Here is a 19,342-nt window from a genome sequence, read left to right as displayed (position 1 = left end):
CTACTTTAAAGAAGTATGGCAAAAACAAAAAGCAATTTCTTATTTCCATAAGACTCTGGGTCAGTGCTACACTTGTGCAGCTGAGAGGAGCTCTGAGATCAGTGGTTATCTACTCAGAAACACTTGCTGACCACAGTGACACTTCTTGCCCCTTAATTCTTCTGTATGCTCTACATAGCCAGCATTGCACTGAAAAGAGAGCTGCATTGTAACTGGGCTGAAGTATCATTTGAACTTCAACAGCTGGCCATATGATCCTTCCAACATTTGTAGCATTTTCTCTACACCAATGGTTTTGCTTGCTCTTGTGTTGGAAGGCACAATTTGAGTTGAAGAGCTCTTCTTGCTATCAGTGATGATTCAAGAACAAAAAAGAGCTCAGCTTGACCTGATCACATGCTGAATGTTCCCAGATGACTGTTAGAAAAAATATTAATAAACATTTGTATTTTCAAATTGAATTGACTTGTACTTTAAAACTGAATTAATGTCAATGTGAGATAACAGACAGCTCCTAGTGATGTTGCCACAAAATACACTTCAGATTGGAATTGTGCTTTAATATGAATGCTCACAATCTGCTAAGATGTGTATAAGAAGTAGAACCACTCACAAGGTCTGCTTGGAACGATCATCGAAGGACAATCTTCATCACGTAGAACTTGAGCAACAGACTATAAAGAGAAAAATAGGAATGCTGAATACACAGCAGTATAACCAGTGTTGTTTATTTCTCACCCAGTATGAGGGAATTCCTCAAACTGGGCTTTGCAGCCTCCTCTCCAAATTTTCCTGGTGGAGCTGCAAGATATATTTGTATCTAAGTGAGAATCCAAAGTGTCACTGAGATTTGGAAAAAGACAATTATTTTCTTTTCTAATGACATTAAAGAAAAGACCTTTGGATCAGCATCTAAGCCAGAAGTGACTGGGCAATTGTTCCTTGCCTACCCCTCACCTTTTCTCTTAAAGTAAAGTTAGAATTTAACCCAATTAATATAGCCGAATTGCAAGATGTTTTAAAGATGAGAGAAGTAATGCAGTACATTTGAGTGCAAAATCGGTTATATGAAGGACAGACTAATTTTCTTAGCTAACTTTCCAAGTAGCTAGAGATGACTTAGGAGCCTTAAGAATTGGTTTGAGACACTCCACTCTACAGCTGTGGGGTACCTAAGTACTAAAGGACACTGCTTGCCACAGTACTGCAACTACATGAGTAGCTGCAGGTAGTTTTTTAAGAAAACAGCAATCTTCTGAAGAGTGGGGGATTTAGTGTGCATTCAAGACTTTCAGCCTAGATTAAACGACTGTCAAATCACACAAATAGGACATCTTCTATGCTGAAATCAGAATAATTCAAATCTTTGATGCAACTCAGTAAAATCATGAACATTACATGCTGCTTGAAGAAAAAGTGTACTTTATCATCTAGAGATACATACACACCTTGCGAGGATTGTTAAAACCAGGTTTGCAGAACTGCCTGAAGTAATTCCACTGATCTGGTCTATATCTGTAGGAAGCCTGAACATCAGTGTAGGTTGCAAACCTGTCTGGGCACTTTGAGACACAAAGCTGCAAGAAAAGAAAAAAGTAAGTAAAGATACACTCTGGGTAGAGAAGGGTAAGGAAAGTTAGTGTAAAGAAAAAGCAAGAAAAATGCCACTGCCTTCAGTAACATTTACTGAAGGATTTAGAAAGAATATGTTGTCATTTTGATTCCCTAAATGAATACTTCTAGAATTCTTTGATAGAGAGCACTTTCAAAGTGTGTTCTCCTCATAGCTGGCATATCAAGCCCCTCTCTCTATCTTCTTAGGTTCTACACATTCTGATAGGTAAGAAGAGCTTTCAGTCTGTCGAAGAGTATTACTTATCTTTTTGGACAGCAAGAAAAAAAACCTGTCAGGTCCTCCTCTATATCTACCAGCAGCAGTATACATGAGCAAGGTGGTGTGACAGCTACTTTCACAGGATACATGCAATTTCCTTCTACATGTATAAGGAGAACTTTATTTAAAGAAAATCTCACTAAAATCAAAAGTTTCAGGTACTGCGGTTTCATCCTTCTACAAAACCTCTTCAGTCAATTACATCTCTACAAATATTATAAATCACTCAAAAGGGAATTTTAACTGTGGACTAAGAATGGTTCTCCCCTAGTTACAAAGCCAGGGAATGCACATGTCAAGCATGAACTTCACATGAATCAAGGTATAGTCATTATAAGCTGGATTTATGTGAGAAATCAGGTGAAGACTGGAGTTTATGGAATGCATCTACTGAGAAGTGGTTTAGATTTAGGATATGGAGAAGCAGCTGCCCTGATAAACAAACTCTGAAGGTTCTGCTGGTCCCTGGAATCACACAAGTGGACAGACATTCTGACTCCTCAGCGTTTAAGACTGTGAGGTGGTTTGAATTCCATCTTTACAGCAAGTTTCAGCCTTTTCTGGAAGGCAGCTTGTTTCCAAAGCTGTGCTATCCAAACACCCTTTGCAAAGCTCTGCTGTCCGAATACCAGAGAGACATCATGCACAAAAACTGTCTTTCATGTCAAGGGCATTCCATCATAAGTAATTCAACTCAAAGAATTTTGGGAAAAAGTCTTGTACTAATCTTAGAAAGGGCAGATGCTGCAAGAGGGTCTTTCTAGGTGAGTATTTCAGTCCTACAGGCTACCACAGGCCAAGGAACACAGAAAGAAGAGGTTTGTCCTCGCTGGGGCAACAGATGACTAACAAGTACACACTTTGCTATAAAATGTTTGCCATCTATGAAACAGGCAGTGAAATGTGCTGTCTATGGATACAATGGACTGTAATAACAGTTTTTAAATTCAGTCTTATTCAAGAACTGAAGCTCTCCTCATGTTAATTCTTGGGGTTTTTTTCTCCTACAATTTATATGTAGAGGTCAGGAATGAAGGACTCTGTTTGCAGTTCGAAAGAGGAATGATTAAAAAAAAATTTCCCTAGCATTTTCCAAAAAGACCAGTAATTTAACCATCCACAGTGAAAAACAGCATTCAAAATCAACATTCTTAGTTTCGGAGTTGGTGCATATCTGAAAATGAACACAATAACTACTCTACTCCCAAAAAATCTCCTTCAACAAGTATTTCACCCTATTTGATTTACAGCCATTGCCAACCTGACCACAGCACCAGTCAAATCCCACACAATTACCTCATATTTCTGAGCAGACTGAACTGTTCCAGTTAAAGAGTCTAAAGATTGCAGGGTAACAGTGTCAGTGTCTGCATGTGGATAGACAGGGATTCCTGAAGCAGATCTGCAGCTGATGGAGCAAGTTTTCATTCTGACAGCAACTAGCCAATGTTAAGAGGGCTCTTGCTCTTTCTTGTTGCAGATTTCCACGTTTTATGGTGGGGAAAATGGTCTTGTAAGAAAAACTGGGAGGTTAATCTTAACCCACACAAATGCAGTGGGTTTATTTCTCAAGTTCATGAGGAGTCACAGTACAACAAATGGAGTACAAATGGTGGCATAAGGCACGAACAAGCTTTCAAAATCTCTGCTTTTGAAAGAGCCATAGGCTCCAACCACACCCAGATACTCCTATCACTGGAAATACGCACAGTTTCTTGAACATGCCTAGCTTTAAAAACCTTAGGTATAAATATTTTCTGCATGCACTGAATACTACTGGATAGTTGCCTGTGACAAATTCATAAGTAACAAATTGCTGTATTCAAGTCAGCAGACTTTTTTGGTCTACTCTTATCCAAAATACACAGTCTTGTGCATTTCCATTTCATGTTTCTGACCATCACACGTTACAGAGAGTGCATGCTACAAGTAATTTATAAAACAATCACATTTGGAAGGACATGAACAACAATTTTTAAATCCAAACAAATACATGTCTCATTTTAAAGCACCATGACTAAGATGCAGGGAAAATATTTTATCTCCATATTTTCACTCACCTGTGTTGTAGGGCACTGTAGGTTTATTAACACTACGGGGCTGGCACATTTCAGAATGTTGAAGTAAAACAAAATGGTCTTGTTCCTATGGAAATGGATATAAGATAATTACCATAAATATAGGTGCTTATACATCCTACCACTCCAAAATTTGCAGCATATATTGATATTTAAATTCTATTATTGTGAATATCCATACAATCCTTGCAAACACAAGACAAAAAAAAATCCCAAGCAGACTTTGAATGTTTCACATCAGGACATCTATGAAACCAGAAGTATTTGCTCTAAAGAATGCTAATTTTGACAAGCTTTTCTCCACAGCAAGATTTTGAGCTGAAAAAATCCATGTATCTGTAGTCCTGCCTCGAGAGGATGAGGTTTGGAAAATAACCCTGCAAAAACACCATAGTCTCTGTGCCACCAACATCCTGTGTATGCACTGCATGCAAACTCACCATCAGCAAATGCTTCATTGTAAAAGCTGCCTAATTTTTGTTGATCAGAAGGTGGCACCAAAATCAATCAGAAGCTTTTTATGGTTGAAAACCAAAAGCAGTTGTCCAGAAAACAGAATATAATAGCATCTACTAATAACACTGACAAGATGGCCCTTCATATAATTAAGGGTCAGTCTGTCAGTCCCATGTATTTGGTATCTACTGGAACTTGGAGCCCTGTGGTAGCTGTCACTTAAGCCTGGATTTGTTGGAAACTGAGGACCCCAAAATCTCTTGATTTAAAGACTTGGGTTTTGAAGACAGAAAAATGTGCAGTTAGTCTTTGCTATGTCAGAAAATTATCAGATAGATCTAGTGAAGATAACATGGCAGTAGACTTGCCCTTTTTAAACAAGACTTCAAAGCCAGCTACTCAGGGTTATGCAGTGTCCCTGAGAGAAATGGTGCATAGCACCCCTATGGACTATGAAGGGCCACCAAGTCGATCAGAGAGATGGAGCACCTCTCCCAGGAGGAATGGCTGAGAGAATTGGGATTGTTCAGCCTGGAGAAGAGAAGGCTTCAGGGATGTCCTAACTGTGGCTTTCCAGTACCTGAAGGGAGCCTACAAAAAATATTGAGAGGGTATTTTTACAAGGGCTTGGAGTGACAAGACAACGGGGAATGGCTTCCCACTGACAGAGAGTAGGTTTACATGGGATATTGGGAAGAAATTCTTGGCTGTGAGGGTGGTGAGGCCCTGGCACAGGTTGCCCAGAGCAGCTGTGGCTGCCCCATCCCTTGAACTGCTCAAGGCCAGATTGAACAGGTAACCTGATCTAGTGGAAGGTGTCACTGGCCATGGAACGAGGGCTGGAATGAGATGAGCTTTAAGATCCCTTCCAACTCAGGCTATTCTATCCTTCTGTGATGTGCAAGAGACCCCACAAAACAGTGTTTGAGCCCTCATAGTAGGACCCAGAGCTGGTCTGTGGGTTAGAGAGGGTTAATGAATGAGGTTTGTTTTGAGAAGTATTCTCTGACCAAGGCTGTTGGTATGGAGAACAAGAAGAGAAGAAGGAGAAAAGAAGATAAGCAAGAAGAAACCTGAGCTGGGAAAAGTATTTTTAGAAAAGTTTTGTGGAAAACAGAGGCATAGATGGTTTTACACCAATCAACGTTATGTTGATCTATTGTAATTAATGACCACAGGATAAACTTTGTAGAGTGTGTAAAAGACAGCATGCTGTTGTAATAAATGGGGTATTAGCCTTCTGAAATGCAGTGTGCTTTTTGCATGTCTTGCCTGCCTCTGCAGCCACACTCACTGACCTTCACCATGGCAATGCAGCACAGTGGGAGCTCCATCTTGTGAGCAGGATGGCACTATTAACAATGAAGGGTGCTTGAGCTAACAAGGCTGCCCCTCTTCTATCTGTCCTGCTTCAACACCAGTCCTGCTTCTACATCTCACTGTATCCCCCAGTCAGGACATATCCTCTGCTCACCCAGCAGCATGTGAATCCCACCAACTGCTGAAGAGGGCTATGCCTTCAGAGCCATTACATAGCACCACTGCACATTCAAGCTCCATTTAAGACTGGGATTAGCTCAACTGCCTGACATTTTAGAACGTTAACTTGTTTTCACTGAGGTATATTCTGCTATGCACTGTTTAAGAAAAGATGCATCCTGGTAAAATTATTCACTGCCATTAGCTGCTATTTATTTAAATTAGTAGAATACAATTCTGGACTGAAATGTCATCATTCTTCAATAGTTTCTTGATGGTATTTATGATCTTTGAGTTGCTCAAAACCATTTATGAATTCATTTTCTTAGCCCACTTGCTGGTATCAACAGCAGAAAAGAAAGTTTAAACATATACATAACACATGAAAACACCCACTGAGAATTAGGTCTGTATTCTATATAATGAAACTGTGTTGTATTGAATTAGTACATTATGCTCTGTAGAATGCAAAACAAGTTCAGAGATTACACAGCAACTAATGGAGACAGATTACAAGAAGACACGAAGACGTCTAACAAAGACTTTCATGATGATACAAACAATTTATTTGACTGGATGGCATTCACTAGAGTTCAAATGGATTTTTGCACAAGTGGTGAATGTTGACTTTGTTTCTAACTTGTCTTTTCTACTCCTCAGTGAGATTGCTGAAAATACTTATTACAAGGACAAGTTTCAAAACATGAAGACTGTGATTACTTTCCAAGAAAAATGTCTCAGACTAAACCCTTGGGGACTTCGGAAAACCACAGCTCTGGGTCAGTCTTTCACACTGCTTACTTTCAGGGAATCTGAAAAACAATGGTATTGACGAAAGCCTCACAAGTATATCCACAGCCCCACTCCAGGGACTAGAGGGACTCATTCAGAGGAGTGTCCTGGCCTACTGCCATAAACACTCTTGCTTTCTTGGTAGGTTGTATTATGTATCTTCTGATTTATATTTTTATAACAATCTCCTCAATGTACCAAATAAATTCCAAAATGCAGTCTCAGTAGCTGTATTATTCTCCAGCAATCCTATACAGGGAGGGTCATTTGAAAAAAGAAACCTAAACTACAGTGTAAGAAATAACTAAAGGGAAGACTCAAGTAATAAAAAGAAAGAGGGAATGGGAGTGAATGGTAAGAATCAGAGAGAAACACCTGGCTCCACATCACACAGGATATTGAAGCTGTGTGTCTGAGACTCCCAAAGCTATTTGTCCACTACTTCCCAATGGCAACAGAGGGGACAAGGACAAATTGGCAGCGAGGCGGGGAGCAGAGAAGGCTTGTGGTGAGGGGAACAGACACACCAACACAACTTTTTCTTCTTGTTTTTCCTCTTCAGGAAGTTTGACTCTCCAACAATTGCTGTGAAGAATAGCCAGAGAACAGGTTTTCTTTCACTAGCCTGTTTCCCCTGTAAAAAAAACTTGAGAGTATATATAGCCCTAGCTCTACTTTTGTTCCAGTCTCTATCTCCTGCTCCTCCCCTTCTAAACTGCCCTTTGGACAGTGGCTTCCTCATTTTGTTCCATAGAAAGCTAAGTGGGAAAAGAAAGAAGAAGAAACGAGTTGTTATCAAACACTAGCATAGCATCCAGCTTCTTGACAGTGACAAGGGCATAAAATGTGCCGAAAACTTACCTTTCGAAAGGAAGATGGTGAGTGAAAAAACAAACCTTTTAATAAAATTATTTCTTAAACCACTTAGATTTTCAGAGAAAAAACTGATGCAACATCTTTCTTCCCTGAGCATAAGCTATCATCATGCGTAAGTACTCTATTGGTATCAACTAATTTAACTGTAACAATTCAAAATCTAAAATGACTGAAAACTAGAGACAAGTTAATAGAGCCATTTAGCTGTATTTACCTCCTGTTTATCCAAGGAGGATATGGTTACAGCTCCCAGACTACTCAGTCTCCTCTTTACCAGCACCACATAAGCACCAGAAAAAAACCAAGAGCCTTTCACTACAGACTTTTCTGTTATCTGGGGCACGTTGACAAAACTATAGACCAGGCTACAATGCCTTAACACTACTCTTATCTCAATGTGGATGAAGAATAACCTGTTGAGTAATGAATTACCCAAACTTTGGCAGTTAGAAGCTATGCCAGCTAGTCACTTTCTATGCAGCTGCTGACACAATCTTTAAGTTATATTGATACCTTACAAAAAATATTCTCTAAATGATGTAAACAACTGCATTACAGTACTAATTTGGATCTGGATTTGCACTGGGCAACTAACATATTTCTGAGCTTTATCTGCAATACATACAGTAAGAGTGTCACTGTCTCTTTGACAGAGACATTTGAAACCTCACATTGTATTCACAGTGCATGAGTAATAAAGGTATGTGAATGGATTTAGTACTCACTCATTGAAGGTATCTCTCTGACCACAGAACTGCCCATAGCTGTCAGTTGGATAAATCACTTTTCTGGGGTCCCCGTGCACCCAAGCTGTAAAATATAAAATACTTCTTAAGATTTTAGTCAAGTGCTCCCAGTTAATGATTAAAGCTAGCTAGTATGAGGTACCATTTTATTCTTTGTTGATCAACACTGAAGAGTTCTGATTAGTAGATTTCCTAATGAAAAACTAAAATGCAAAGCACAGTAAGCTGTACTAAGATATGGATTAAACTGTAAGAAAGCAATCCAATGCTCCAAGGCCCCTCCAGCCTGACCTTGAACACTTACAGGGATGGGGTAGCCACAGCTTCTCTGGGCAACCCGTGCCAGGGCCTCATCACACTCACAGGGAAGAATTTCTTCCTAATCTCCAACCTAACTCTGCCCTCTGTCAGTTTAGAAGCCATTTCCCCTCATCCTGTCACTCCACGCCCCTGTGCAAAGTCCCTCTTCAGCTCTCTCAGAGACCATTTAGGCACTGCAAGGGGCTCTAAGGTCTCCCCAGAGCCTTCCCTTCTCCACACTGAACAGCCCCAACTTGCCAGCTTGCCCCCATAGCAGAGGTGCTCCAGTCCTCAGAGCACTTCTCCTCTGGACTTGCTCCAGCATGTCAATGTCCTTCCTGTGCAGGGGCCCCAGAGCTGGATGCAGGAGTGCAGATGAGGTCTGACAAGAGCAGAGCAGAGCAGAGGGGCAGGATCGCCTCCTTCGACCTGCTGACCACACTTCTTTCAACACAGCCCAGGATATGTTTGCAATTCTGGGCTGCACGTGTACATGGCTAGCTCATGGTCAAACCTCACCAACCAGCATTGCCAATTCCTTCTCCTCAGGGCTGCTCTCAACCCAAGTTGTTTTTCTCTAGCTTCTGCTGCCTGAAATTTTCCAATACAGTTACTTTATGACAGCAAACTTATCAAACCACATATTTTTTTTGAAAACACTTAATTTTGAGGGTTTTTTTAATCAGTAAACACATGGCTTTGAACTTCTCCCAAATTACCTACAGGGAAGCAGCTCTTCAGAGAAAGACCTTGGGATCCTGAGGGACAACAAGCTTTCCCCAAGCCAGCAGGTCGCCCTTGGGGCCAAGAGGCCAGTAGGATCCTGGGCTGCCTCAGGCAGAGCATTCCCACCACATCAGAGACTGATCCTGCCCTGTGCCCAGCCTTGGAGGCACCTCTGGAGTTCTGTGCCCAGCTCTGGATCCTCAGCACAGCAGGGACAGGAGCTCCTGGAGCTGAGCAAGGCCTGGAGCATCCCTGTGCCCAGGAAAGGCTGAGGGAGCTGGGGCTGCTCAGCCTGGAGAGGAGCCCCAGCTGAGAGGGGCCTCAGCCCTGCCTGTCCCTGGGTGTCCCTGTCTATCCGACTGTCCCTGAGAGTCCCTTGGTTTCTCTGGCTGTCCCTGGGTGCTCCTGTCTGTCCCTGGGTGCAGGGAGGGGGCCGAGCATGAACCAGCTCTACTCTGGGGGCCCAGCAATGGCACCAGAGGAACACGCAGGGACTGAGCCCAGGAAGTTCCACCTGAACATAAAGAAGATCTTCTTCCCTGTGCAGTGATTGTGCACTTGAACAGATTGCCCAAAGAGGGTGTGGAGTCTCCCTCACAGGGGATATTCCAGAACCATCTGGATGCAATCCTGTGCCATATGCTCTGAGATGACCCTTCTGAGCAAGGATGTTGGACCAGATGACCCACTGTGATCCCTTCCAGCCTTATCCAGTCTGTGATTCTGTGAATTACAATAGATACTGAATTTTAATTCATTATTTGCTTCTATCAAAGGCATTTCTTATTGATTGGGAAGCTTTGCACAAATATAAGCAAAAGGGACATTTCAATTAAAAATTCTAATATTCACAAAGCTGCCTCCCCACTTTATTAAAAGACATTACTATACTTCTATTTACTTACCCACAACTCCTAATGCAATGTAACACAGAATGACAACTATGAAGATCACACAGCAAATAATGTCTGTGCAGCGTCTAGGGGCAAGAAGAAACACTTTTTAAAAATAAGGTGTTTAATATGACCCTTCAAAACCACTTATTGTCATAGGGTATTTTAACACCTAAGTAAGCTATCTGGACCAGCACTTTGCAGAAGCTTTAGTCACAAACTCCCGTTCGAGGTGTAAGGTCCTGTTTTTGCAGCAAGACCAGCAAATAAATGTGTACGGTTTTTTCACTGCAGACAACGAGAACATACTGAGGAACAGATTTAAATATTGTTGAAACAAGTGAACCCATGAGATCGCTTATCATATAAGTGATCATATAAGTGGTGAAACATTCTACAGGACATCTGCCTCAGAATTCATTTTTAGCATCTGCCATTCTTTCTGTTTTCCAATCTATGTTTCCTCTTACAGAGAAACATTTTTAGCATAAAAGAGATAAGGAGAGCAGATTTTTTAAACAGCTGGAGAACTTGAAATATGTTACCAAGTGTGGACACTTCTCCCTTCATAGAGAGGAACAGCTTTATCATCTCACTGAAATAAACTTTTGGTGAGGCTGAGGTGGGACAGGATCCAGGGTCAATATGACAGTAACCTAAGATAGGACAACTACTCAGAATTGAAGAGGCAATGCTAAAACAATGCTTCTCATTTTCCCAGCCTCCATTCAAACGCAATTCTGACACCACTCAAGTTTGGCTTGATACACCAGCAGTATCATAAAGATACTTCACAAATTAGGACTTACTCCCTAAACAAGTATTTCTATTTATTTCTAAAATTATTAGCTTTCAGAAAGGAAAAAATACATCCTTCATAGACAAGAACAGTGTGTGTGTTCAAATGACAGTATGACAAGCCTGCAGTGTTCTTCTCTGTCATAAATTTTCTCCTGAGAATGATAAAACTGAAATAACTTGTGGTTCTCTAATTTATTCTTCTCAGTAAAGACAGTAAATGCTAGTTTAGAACTTACCTCTCTGCATCCGGAAAAACATAGAAAAATTAACCATGATTAAAAGTTGGACTTGATGATCTTGGAGGTATTTTTCAACCTTAATGATTCTATGATTTCCTTAGATGCTTTCTGAGCAATTTCACTCTGCTCGTAAACTAATGAACCTCCTAAGTGGTAACACACTTTCACCTGCATTTCATAAAACTAAGTCAAGCCAGATTGCTCTGGTAAGAGGTCACAAAGAGGCGTATCAGAACTACTACACGTTGGACGGCAGATTCATTAGTCAATGCAAGGCACACAGAATTGGCATTCAAACTAAAAGGACTTAAGAGAACACAACTTAATACTGCCCAGTAATCATCCATCCTCAAGGGCAGTAAAGACGGTGGTCTGGATTTAGAAGACTTGCAGAATCAAATTCACAAGTTTTGCTAACAAACATTTTTAACCCCTGTTCACCAAAAGGATTTAACAGAATGAGTTATGATATTTACCTGTTATGAACAGGTCCTCTGAACTTCGGGTCAAATTTCCTTGGTTCACCTGCATTTAAAATAAAACAGTATAAAAACATGTCCTTATTTAAGACAAAATCTGTCCAGAGAGGGGTGTTAACACCAGCCTTTGAAGAGCATCTTCCATATATTTCTATTTAATCAGTTTTGTTAGAATTATTTCACACGGGCAATACCAGTAATTCACCAATAAAATTACCTAGATTTTGTATATGAGATTAAGGCCTTTTTCTTCTAACTTAAAAACACTGAGGGCCTCACATTTACCACATGATAAATTACCTTTAATGTACGTCCTATGACTATGCCTATGCTCAGGTTCACAATGTATTTGAGAGACAAGGATTATGTGTCCCAGTCACAGGCTACGTGTGTCTGACAGTGAGTAAATGAACCTACCTCTGCAATTACAGACTATGCTCTTCTGATTTTTCTCTAGAATTGTAGAATGTTAAAGGATTACAAGGGACCTTTAATATAATCTGGTCCCAACACCTCCTGCCATGGACAGGGACACCTCCTCCTACACCAGGTTGCTCAGAGCCCCCTCCAACCTGCCCTTGAACAGTGCAAGGGTTGGGGCATCCACAGCCTCCATCAGCAATCTGTTTTTCATGTGGCTATCCTGATTAGCACAGTTCCAACTGATTTACTCTACAAATAAAAAAAACTGCATTAAAAAACCTACCAAATACCAACCCACCAACCTGTGCTTCCAGTGTGGATCTGCATCAAGAGAAATTAAAGTATGATCTCACTTGGTAAAGAGTAACAAAAACTTATGGTCAAATTAAAATTTTCAAGTTTTGAGCTACTATACTGAAGAAAACCAAGCAGTTTTCCATTCAGCAGACGAGAATTTGGATTTTTCCTTTTGAAGCTAGCTATCCAGTTTTATGGGACTTTTTCTTTAAAAAGTTCAGTAATTATGAAGATTTACTGAACAAAACTTTGTGCAATGGAAAATTATTTCTTCATTCAATTGTCAAAGCTGCAATACAAATTACTGCTTCAGAGTGCTTTTCCACAGCTCTCTGAACGATCTCCTCTTCTGAACATCCCTGGAATTACATGGTGCTACCAGCCTAAATTTCCTCCCCCGGGCCTCAAGGAAAAATACTTAGTTTTGTCAATGAGAGAACAATTCAGCAACTTCTCAAAAGCGGAATTTGCTTATTAACTAAATGCCAGACTTTGTTCTTGGTTTATATCAGAAAAACCTTATCAAAATACACACATACCAGTACAATAAACACAACAGTTAATAAAATCTTATTTGCCCTTCATCTGAGGTATTCAGAACCACATTACCAAGCTCCTGCAACAAAAATATCTTAATACAGAAGAGACCAAAACATTAAAACTTTGGAGAAGTGATGTATGACTGCAATGCTAGGGAGTGGAAGAAGCTATGCTGTGATACATGGTTAGGAAAGCATACACAATACCTAATTCTGGGCCAACACCTTTATATTGAATGAACCTTTTTGAACAGAAATTTCTACAAAAATTTCTACTAAGAAATAATTTACTGTCATAACAAAACCGTACATAACATCGTGCCCTACAGGCAAGTTCTGGCCTTAAGGCACACTGAAGTTGAAGCTCTGTTCATTGCTCATACAGGACCTAAGAGCACATAAGAACAGCCACACCAGATCACACCTAAAATTCCACTGAACCCACACCTTGAATCTTACAAGGGGCCATATCTGAGGAGGAATGCCACACCAAGGCAAACTCTGTAGTATTTCCCCAACACTGATACTACAAAGAATTGCAAACGCATTTTTCCTGAAGTACTGACTTTGCATTTAATAGCTGTGAGTGAATTTCTTTTTCATTCATTGACAAATTGAGATTCAAGGAATCTCTATTTGCCTTGCATATACTTTAACAATCTGCAATGCCATACACATCACAGAGTATTACAAATTAATCACAAGTTAACTACAAGTTAAGCAATGAAGTACTACCTCCTTTTATCTGTTTTAAGCTTGCAATCAAACAGTTTATAACTGTACTGTATAACATGGCAGCATGTTATGCTACCAAAAATGTTTCAAATTATTATACTCAAATGTCCTGGTCTGCTCTAATGCCTCTTGTATATAAGCCATTTCACAGTTTCAGTCATGCTTATATTCCTTTTCTTACCTCTTATAGTGCTACTACAGATCACTAGAAAAGGAGGGTCCAGAATGGCACAGGACATTCACCACAAATATTGGATGTGATATATGTAATCCTATAATGACTCTTTCTATTTGACTTCAGTCCATTCCTAACAATTCTCTCTAACAGTCTACTTGCTTCTATGGGCAAACACTTTTACTGAGTCACCTATCAAGACACCAAGTTCTCACTCTTGAATTTTAGTAGTTAGCTCAATCCCACTACTGGAGGAGCCTATTCTCCAAAGCTATTTAATGCTTTCCTTAAAAATTAGAACAAGGAAGTAAAATGAACACTTTGAAACTATGCAGGTGACAAATGTTAAAGTACTTCTGGAGACAGAAGCATTTATCAAAAAGGATTTTTATAAACAACACTTCAAAGTGATTTTTGTAAAGTAATAAAATTTATAAAGACAAACTCTATTCAGAAATCCATACAGAACAACAGATTTCAAAAACACTGTTGAGAAAAATCCTAAAGGATTACAGCACACTACAAAGAGAGAATGAGTCAGTCAAGCAATGACTGCAAAAAAAGCACCACTCTTTTAAGATGTACGAGCATGATGCAAAGTCACTGTTCCTTGTGCTTGGGCACATGTGAGGCCTCAGATGAATAACTATGTCTAGATCATGGCACTAGAGTTCCAGAAGATACAAATAAATTGGAGAGTAGAGGGACTTATTAAAATGAAGATACTAAGAGGTTTACAGAAAACTGTAAATGAATGCAACTTCAATGCCTGTGATTAAGCGAAGGAACACAAAATACCAGTCTTCAATCACCCTACAAAACCGACAACGATCAGTAGTTCTGTTTCCTCTACCAGTTAGATAAGCTAACCTCATATGCTGCAAGGATGGTTTAGATTAGGCATTAGGAAATCTTTCAGGACGTAATTATACACTGGAATTTTCATCACCCTAAGTTTTTAAGAAAGGATTACACAAATACCACTTGGGAAGAGAACAGGAAAATGTAACATGTCCGCACACAGACAGCCAACTGGATCTAATAAATAAGAGGATAAAAACAGAGCAGTACAGAAAGGGAGCTCTATTTCAAATGGAGACTCTCATCTCCAACAAGCAAGAAGATGGATGCTGTGAAACAGTAACAGCCACTAACAGCTGAATTATTAGAATTATTGCAGTACTGCAAACTCCTTCCAAGAATTGTTCCTCACACCAGCAGTCTGTATGCTTATGGTGGCATGGTGTAGGGCAACATGGCTCAAACTCCTCCTCTGTCACTGAGCTCTTGGTATGAATTCATTACAGAATATGGTAAGAAACGGTAACAACATTCTACGTTCAAAATACACCAGGATTCACTGTCAGAAGTAGTCTGGATCCCTGGAACACTCGTTGCAGCTGATCACAACTGTGATCAGTTTCATGGAACAACAGGAAAAAAATAAAAATGCCATTTGTTTAATCTAATTTTTCTAACTTAATTCTAAATTAAATTCAAATTCCCTACTTAATTACTACTATTCTTTCATAATTCAGAAGACTTTTTGGGGGTGAGGTGGGAATTATTTATGTTTCTAGTATCCAGATAGCTCCTGGTAAAAGCAAACCACTTCCCCAGCTACAGAAGCCCAAATGTTGAAAGAAAGCAAATTCCACGCTTTAGGAGTTTGGCAGGCATAAGGAAGAAAGTAGTGGTGAGGGGGGGACTGACAACTTTCACTAAGATTAAAAACTGGAATTATATTAGTTCTTTGCAGATGAGACAGATCCATTTTACAGGCTGTCTTAGAATATGAAACTTGTGTAAGTTGAAGTAAAATATCATTACAAGAAATAACTCACAAGATATTTACAAATTCTGACTCCAAACAGCATATGAAGTTAATTGTTACACTTTATCATAGTAATAATTTTAAAAAGCAACTCTAAATTACTTATGTAAAATAAAAATCGACTATATACACATGTAAGATTTACCTTTGATGTGCAATTTAAATAAACTAACAAGTGACATGAAGGAAAAAATTAGAATATTCCTGATAATTGAAGAAGTTACAGAAGATCATTGGAGTCTGGTTCCAAGCCCATTTAAGTCAATTAAAATAACACAGTTGAAATACATGAGATTTAGATCAGCTGTTTTGAATTGTTCTAAGAAAGCAAGTAAATTACCATGTTTTCCATAGTAGTTTTCTTCATCTCTATCCATGTTACTGTACCTGGATCAGTTGAGCAAGCTGTCTGTGTGAGATACTGACTGTGTACTTCTGGGCTGCTAGCTAGCACGCTTTCCCCAGCAAGCAGAGATACACAAAAATACTATTTAAATAAAGCTGATTGTCAGAGACTTCTCCAACCAGAACAGAAATTCACAAAGTAGGCAGGCCTTTCTGTGAATAGAAAGTTATCAGTGCCTTGTCCACCTACCCAAGCCAGTCTGTACAAAGAGGAATGACTCTTATCAGCTTGTATTAACCTACACTGTACATGCAGAAAAGGGAACGGCTGCACCTGAATACCATTTGTGAAACAAACACATGGAAGTCAATACAACCGAAAAAAAAATCCCGATGATTTGCTAACTGAAAATAAGGTATAACACTGCTGGCTACATTTCTGTAGCCTGTGCTACTATGACAGTAAATAGTCCTTGCATGCAACAGGTGCCTACATCATTCCTCCTCTATACATATGACTAGCACCCCAAAATTCAAGTCATGTGAGTTTAAAGTGTAAACTCTCTTCTGTATACCGAAATTCCAGTCTTGTCAAGTGGAAATTTATCTTTAGAAGCAGTCATAATTTACTAAATTATTTATTACTAGAACGTACTTTTTGTGTTTCTGCACAGCACAAAAGTGAAGAACAGAAGATGTAGTGCTAGAAGATCTCAGCGCTGTTACATTGATACTGTAATGTTTTTATAGTGAAATTAAGTACAAGGCGTTATACTCAATTAGTGAATCTGAAAGCCTGTGGCAACCTCTCCTTTGAACCCACATAGGAACAGAATCTACTCGTGGTGATCCTGACCAGAATGAAATTTCCATTCTCTGTGGAATATGGTTAAAACACTAATTGTAGAATTCTGCAATGAGAAATGTGTACACTTATATACGCACTCCCACGATAATGTACAAGACAAGGCTGAACTACATGCTGGAACGCCAAAACCAACATTTTAAAGTCAGCACTGTCACTGCATAGTACGCAATGACAAAGAAGAATAATCTCATATGACATTTCACCACTGATGCCTGTGATATGAAGTCAAAGCCCATTTTGTTATTACAGAACTTAGCAGCAATGTTCTAATGTTTACCAAATTAGATATTTAATATAACCAGTATCAGGCAACCAAGGTAAAAGCAACGCATTGAGGATGTAGACCCATCTCCTGCAGAATATTAACTGTTGACTGAACCTAACTGCCTCCCAAGACCTCCTGTCATTCTTAGGCAGACAGAAAAAAAAGACATGCAGTGAGGCAAGTGACTGATTGTACTGTGCTCCCACTCAAGTTTGCACTTCTGTGAAAGGCTCCTTCACTAAATATCAATATAGTAAAGGAACAGAAGGCACTGAATAGACAGTGCTAAGCAAAAATGTACACTAACTAACATGTATTTGGTCAGCAATATATTACTCAACTGTAATAAAATGCTATTTCTAGTTTGATAACTACTAGAGTTTCTTTAGGTTTCTTCCCTGGTGTTTGGTCAAAAATTACACGTGCCAGTGACTAGAACAGGTAGTCAATAGTAGTCAATAGTCAAAGGACAATAGATCCTTTGTCTTAGGACAAAGACTTAGGTCTTTCAAACCAAGACAGGCTTTATAAGAGAATAGTGTTTTAATTAGCAAGCCGTTGGATCTGCACGTGTAGGAGCTGCTCCCTTCTACTGGAGCCCATCAGTCAGTTCATGTAATTCAAACTATTGCTAGAAAAGGCCTCAGCAACAGTAAGTCCTCCGTGTACTTAAGCTGCTAATTGTATGCTCAAAGATGCAAGTGCACAAGACAACAAATTAGGCTGCTAACAAATGCAGGGGGTGTAGTAGGATTGAAAGACGTTCATCCCAGTTATGTTTCTCTAAAAAAAAAACACATTAAGATTTTGATGCTTCTGCCCATCTGTTCTCAGTAGGATTATAAAAAATCGCAACACAAGTCCCTGCACAACTGATCTATCCTTTTCAAAAGCAGAAACTTCCTGAACATATATAAAAGCCTAAACTTTTTAAGGTTTACAGTCTTAATTTTGCAAAGAATCCAAATAAATGTTTGAAATGTACTGCTGTTTAGTGGTAGTCAATTTAATTCTACTTAGAAGATTTTTTAGGCAAACTTAAGGTACATTTTAAGCCACATTCAGTATTCCTTATGCAGATACAACCTAATAGTCCTAGTAATGTAAAATAATGCATTATTACTGTAAGACACACAGTGTTAAAGCAGTCTATTAAGTTAAAAGCTTGACATTAATACAAAAACAACTCTTTCAGCAAGTCTTGTACCTGGTTGACCGGCATACTGGGGTTTTTTCCCTCTTTGAAAGATTCAGGTGTAACTTATTCCTTATAAACTCATCTGTTGCATGTAGGTAAAAGCTTATAAAAAATAAGGGCCTTGTTACCTTTGTAAAATCATGGCTCAGACCTGCTACTTCGGCTAAGCAGAAGAGGACTATGGGAAAGTGACTCAGCTGAATTGGAGGTAGAAAAACAAGTTAAATAATCATTACATGTTCACATCGTGGTTTATAGTGGTTGGTTGGATTATGCTTGTTATGTTCTAAAACTATGTAACTGATACTGGGCTAACTGCTTTAAAAGGCCTGGTTTTTGCAGTAAAGTGGTTCTCCTTTGCACCTGCCTGGGGACTCTGCGTCACTTTGCTTTGTACAATCGTGCACACATAATTTGCAATTTTAATAAAAACACACTTATGATTCCTCCCCTGTGTAATAAATCATACTAAATGGTAGCTGTCTTTGAAATATCTTTTATGTGCCAGTATAAGTTTCTGGACTGCCATTATACTATTAATACTGGCTCATAACTTGCAAAAAAAAGAAAGGTAAAGAGGGAAGAGGAGTGGTAGATAAGACAAACAAGTCACTTCATCACTTAAGTGCTGTTTCCTTTACAAAGATGCAAAGACAGCGATCTCAACATTCAAGTCATTCTGCACCCACACTTAGTCTAAGTTTCAAAAGTGACTGTCCTGACTTACAGTGAAGCTGAGGGCATTCAGCACTGCTCACAAACCAAGTGCCACTGCTGCAAGTCTTACCAAAGGACACAATAAAGGAAGAGGGGCAAAAAACACAACACAGTGAAAGGCAAGGGTTTAAGGTTTCAAGCAGACCAAACTACTACGTACTGTTTAGTTCTACCCATCATTCAGACT

At 39.3% G+C, this 19,342-nt stretch overlaps 1 protein-coding gene across 4 annotated transcripts in view; it reads right to left on the bottom strand.

The window, feature by feature from the left end:
* SLC44A5 (solute carrier family 44 member 5) overlaps positions 1 to 19,342 on the bottom strand; it is a 63,508-nt gene that overhangs the window by 22,810 nt on the left and 21,356 nt on the right. For 3 of the 4 annotated variants that reach the window (XM_088169567.1, XM_014892555.2, XM_088169568.1), the window contains exons 2-7: positions 11,757 to 11,805; positions 10,253 to 10,326; positions 8,301 to 8,385; positions 3,955 to 4,039; positions 1,449 to 1,577; positions 614 to 674 (exon numbers count right to left, since the gene is read on the bottom strand). In XM_088169567.1, the coding sequence (XP_088025693.1) occupies positions 614 to 674; positions 1,449 to 1,577; positions 3,955 to 4,039; positions 8,301 to 8,385; positions 10,253 to 10,326; positions 11,757 to 11,805 (483 nt within the window). Of the gene's footprint in view, positions 1 to 613; positions 675 to 1,448; positions 1,578 to 3,954; positions 4,040 to 8,300; positions 8,386 to 10,252; positions 10,327 to 11,756; positions 11,806 to 16,102; positions 16,155 to 19,342 lie in introns of those variants that run through there. The other variant, XM_014892554.2, reaches the window with a different exon arrangement.

This window comes from Sturnus vulgaris, chromosome 9 (assembly GCF_052056855.1).
Source record: "Sturnus vulgaris isolate bStuVul1 chromosome 9, bStuVul1.hap1, whole genome shotgun sequence".
NCBI lineage: Eukaryota > Metazoa > Chordata > Aves > Passeriformes > Sturnidae > Sturnus > Sturnus vulgaris.
This window is presented reverse-complemented; position numbering and strand designations above follow the sequence as displayed.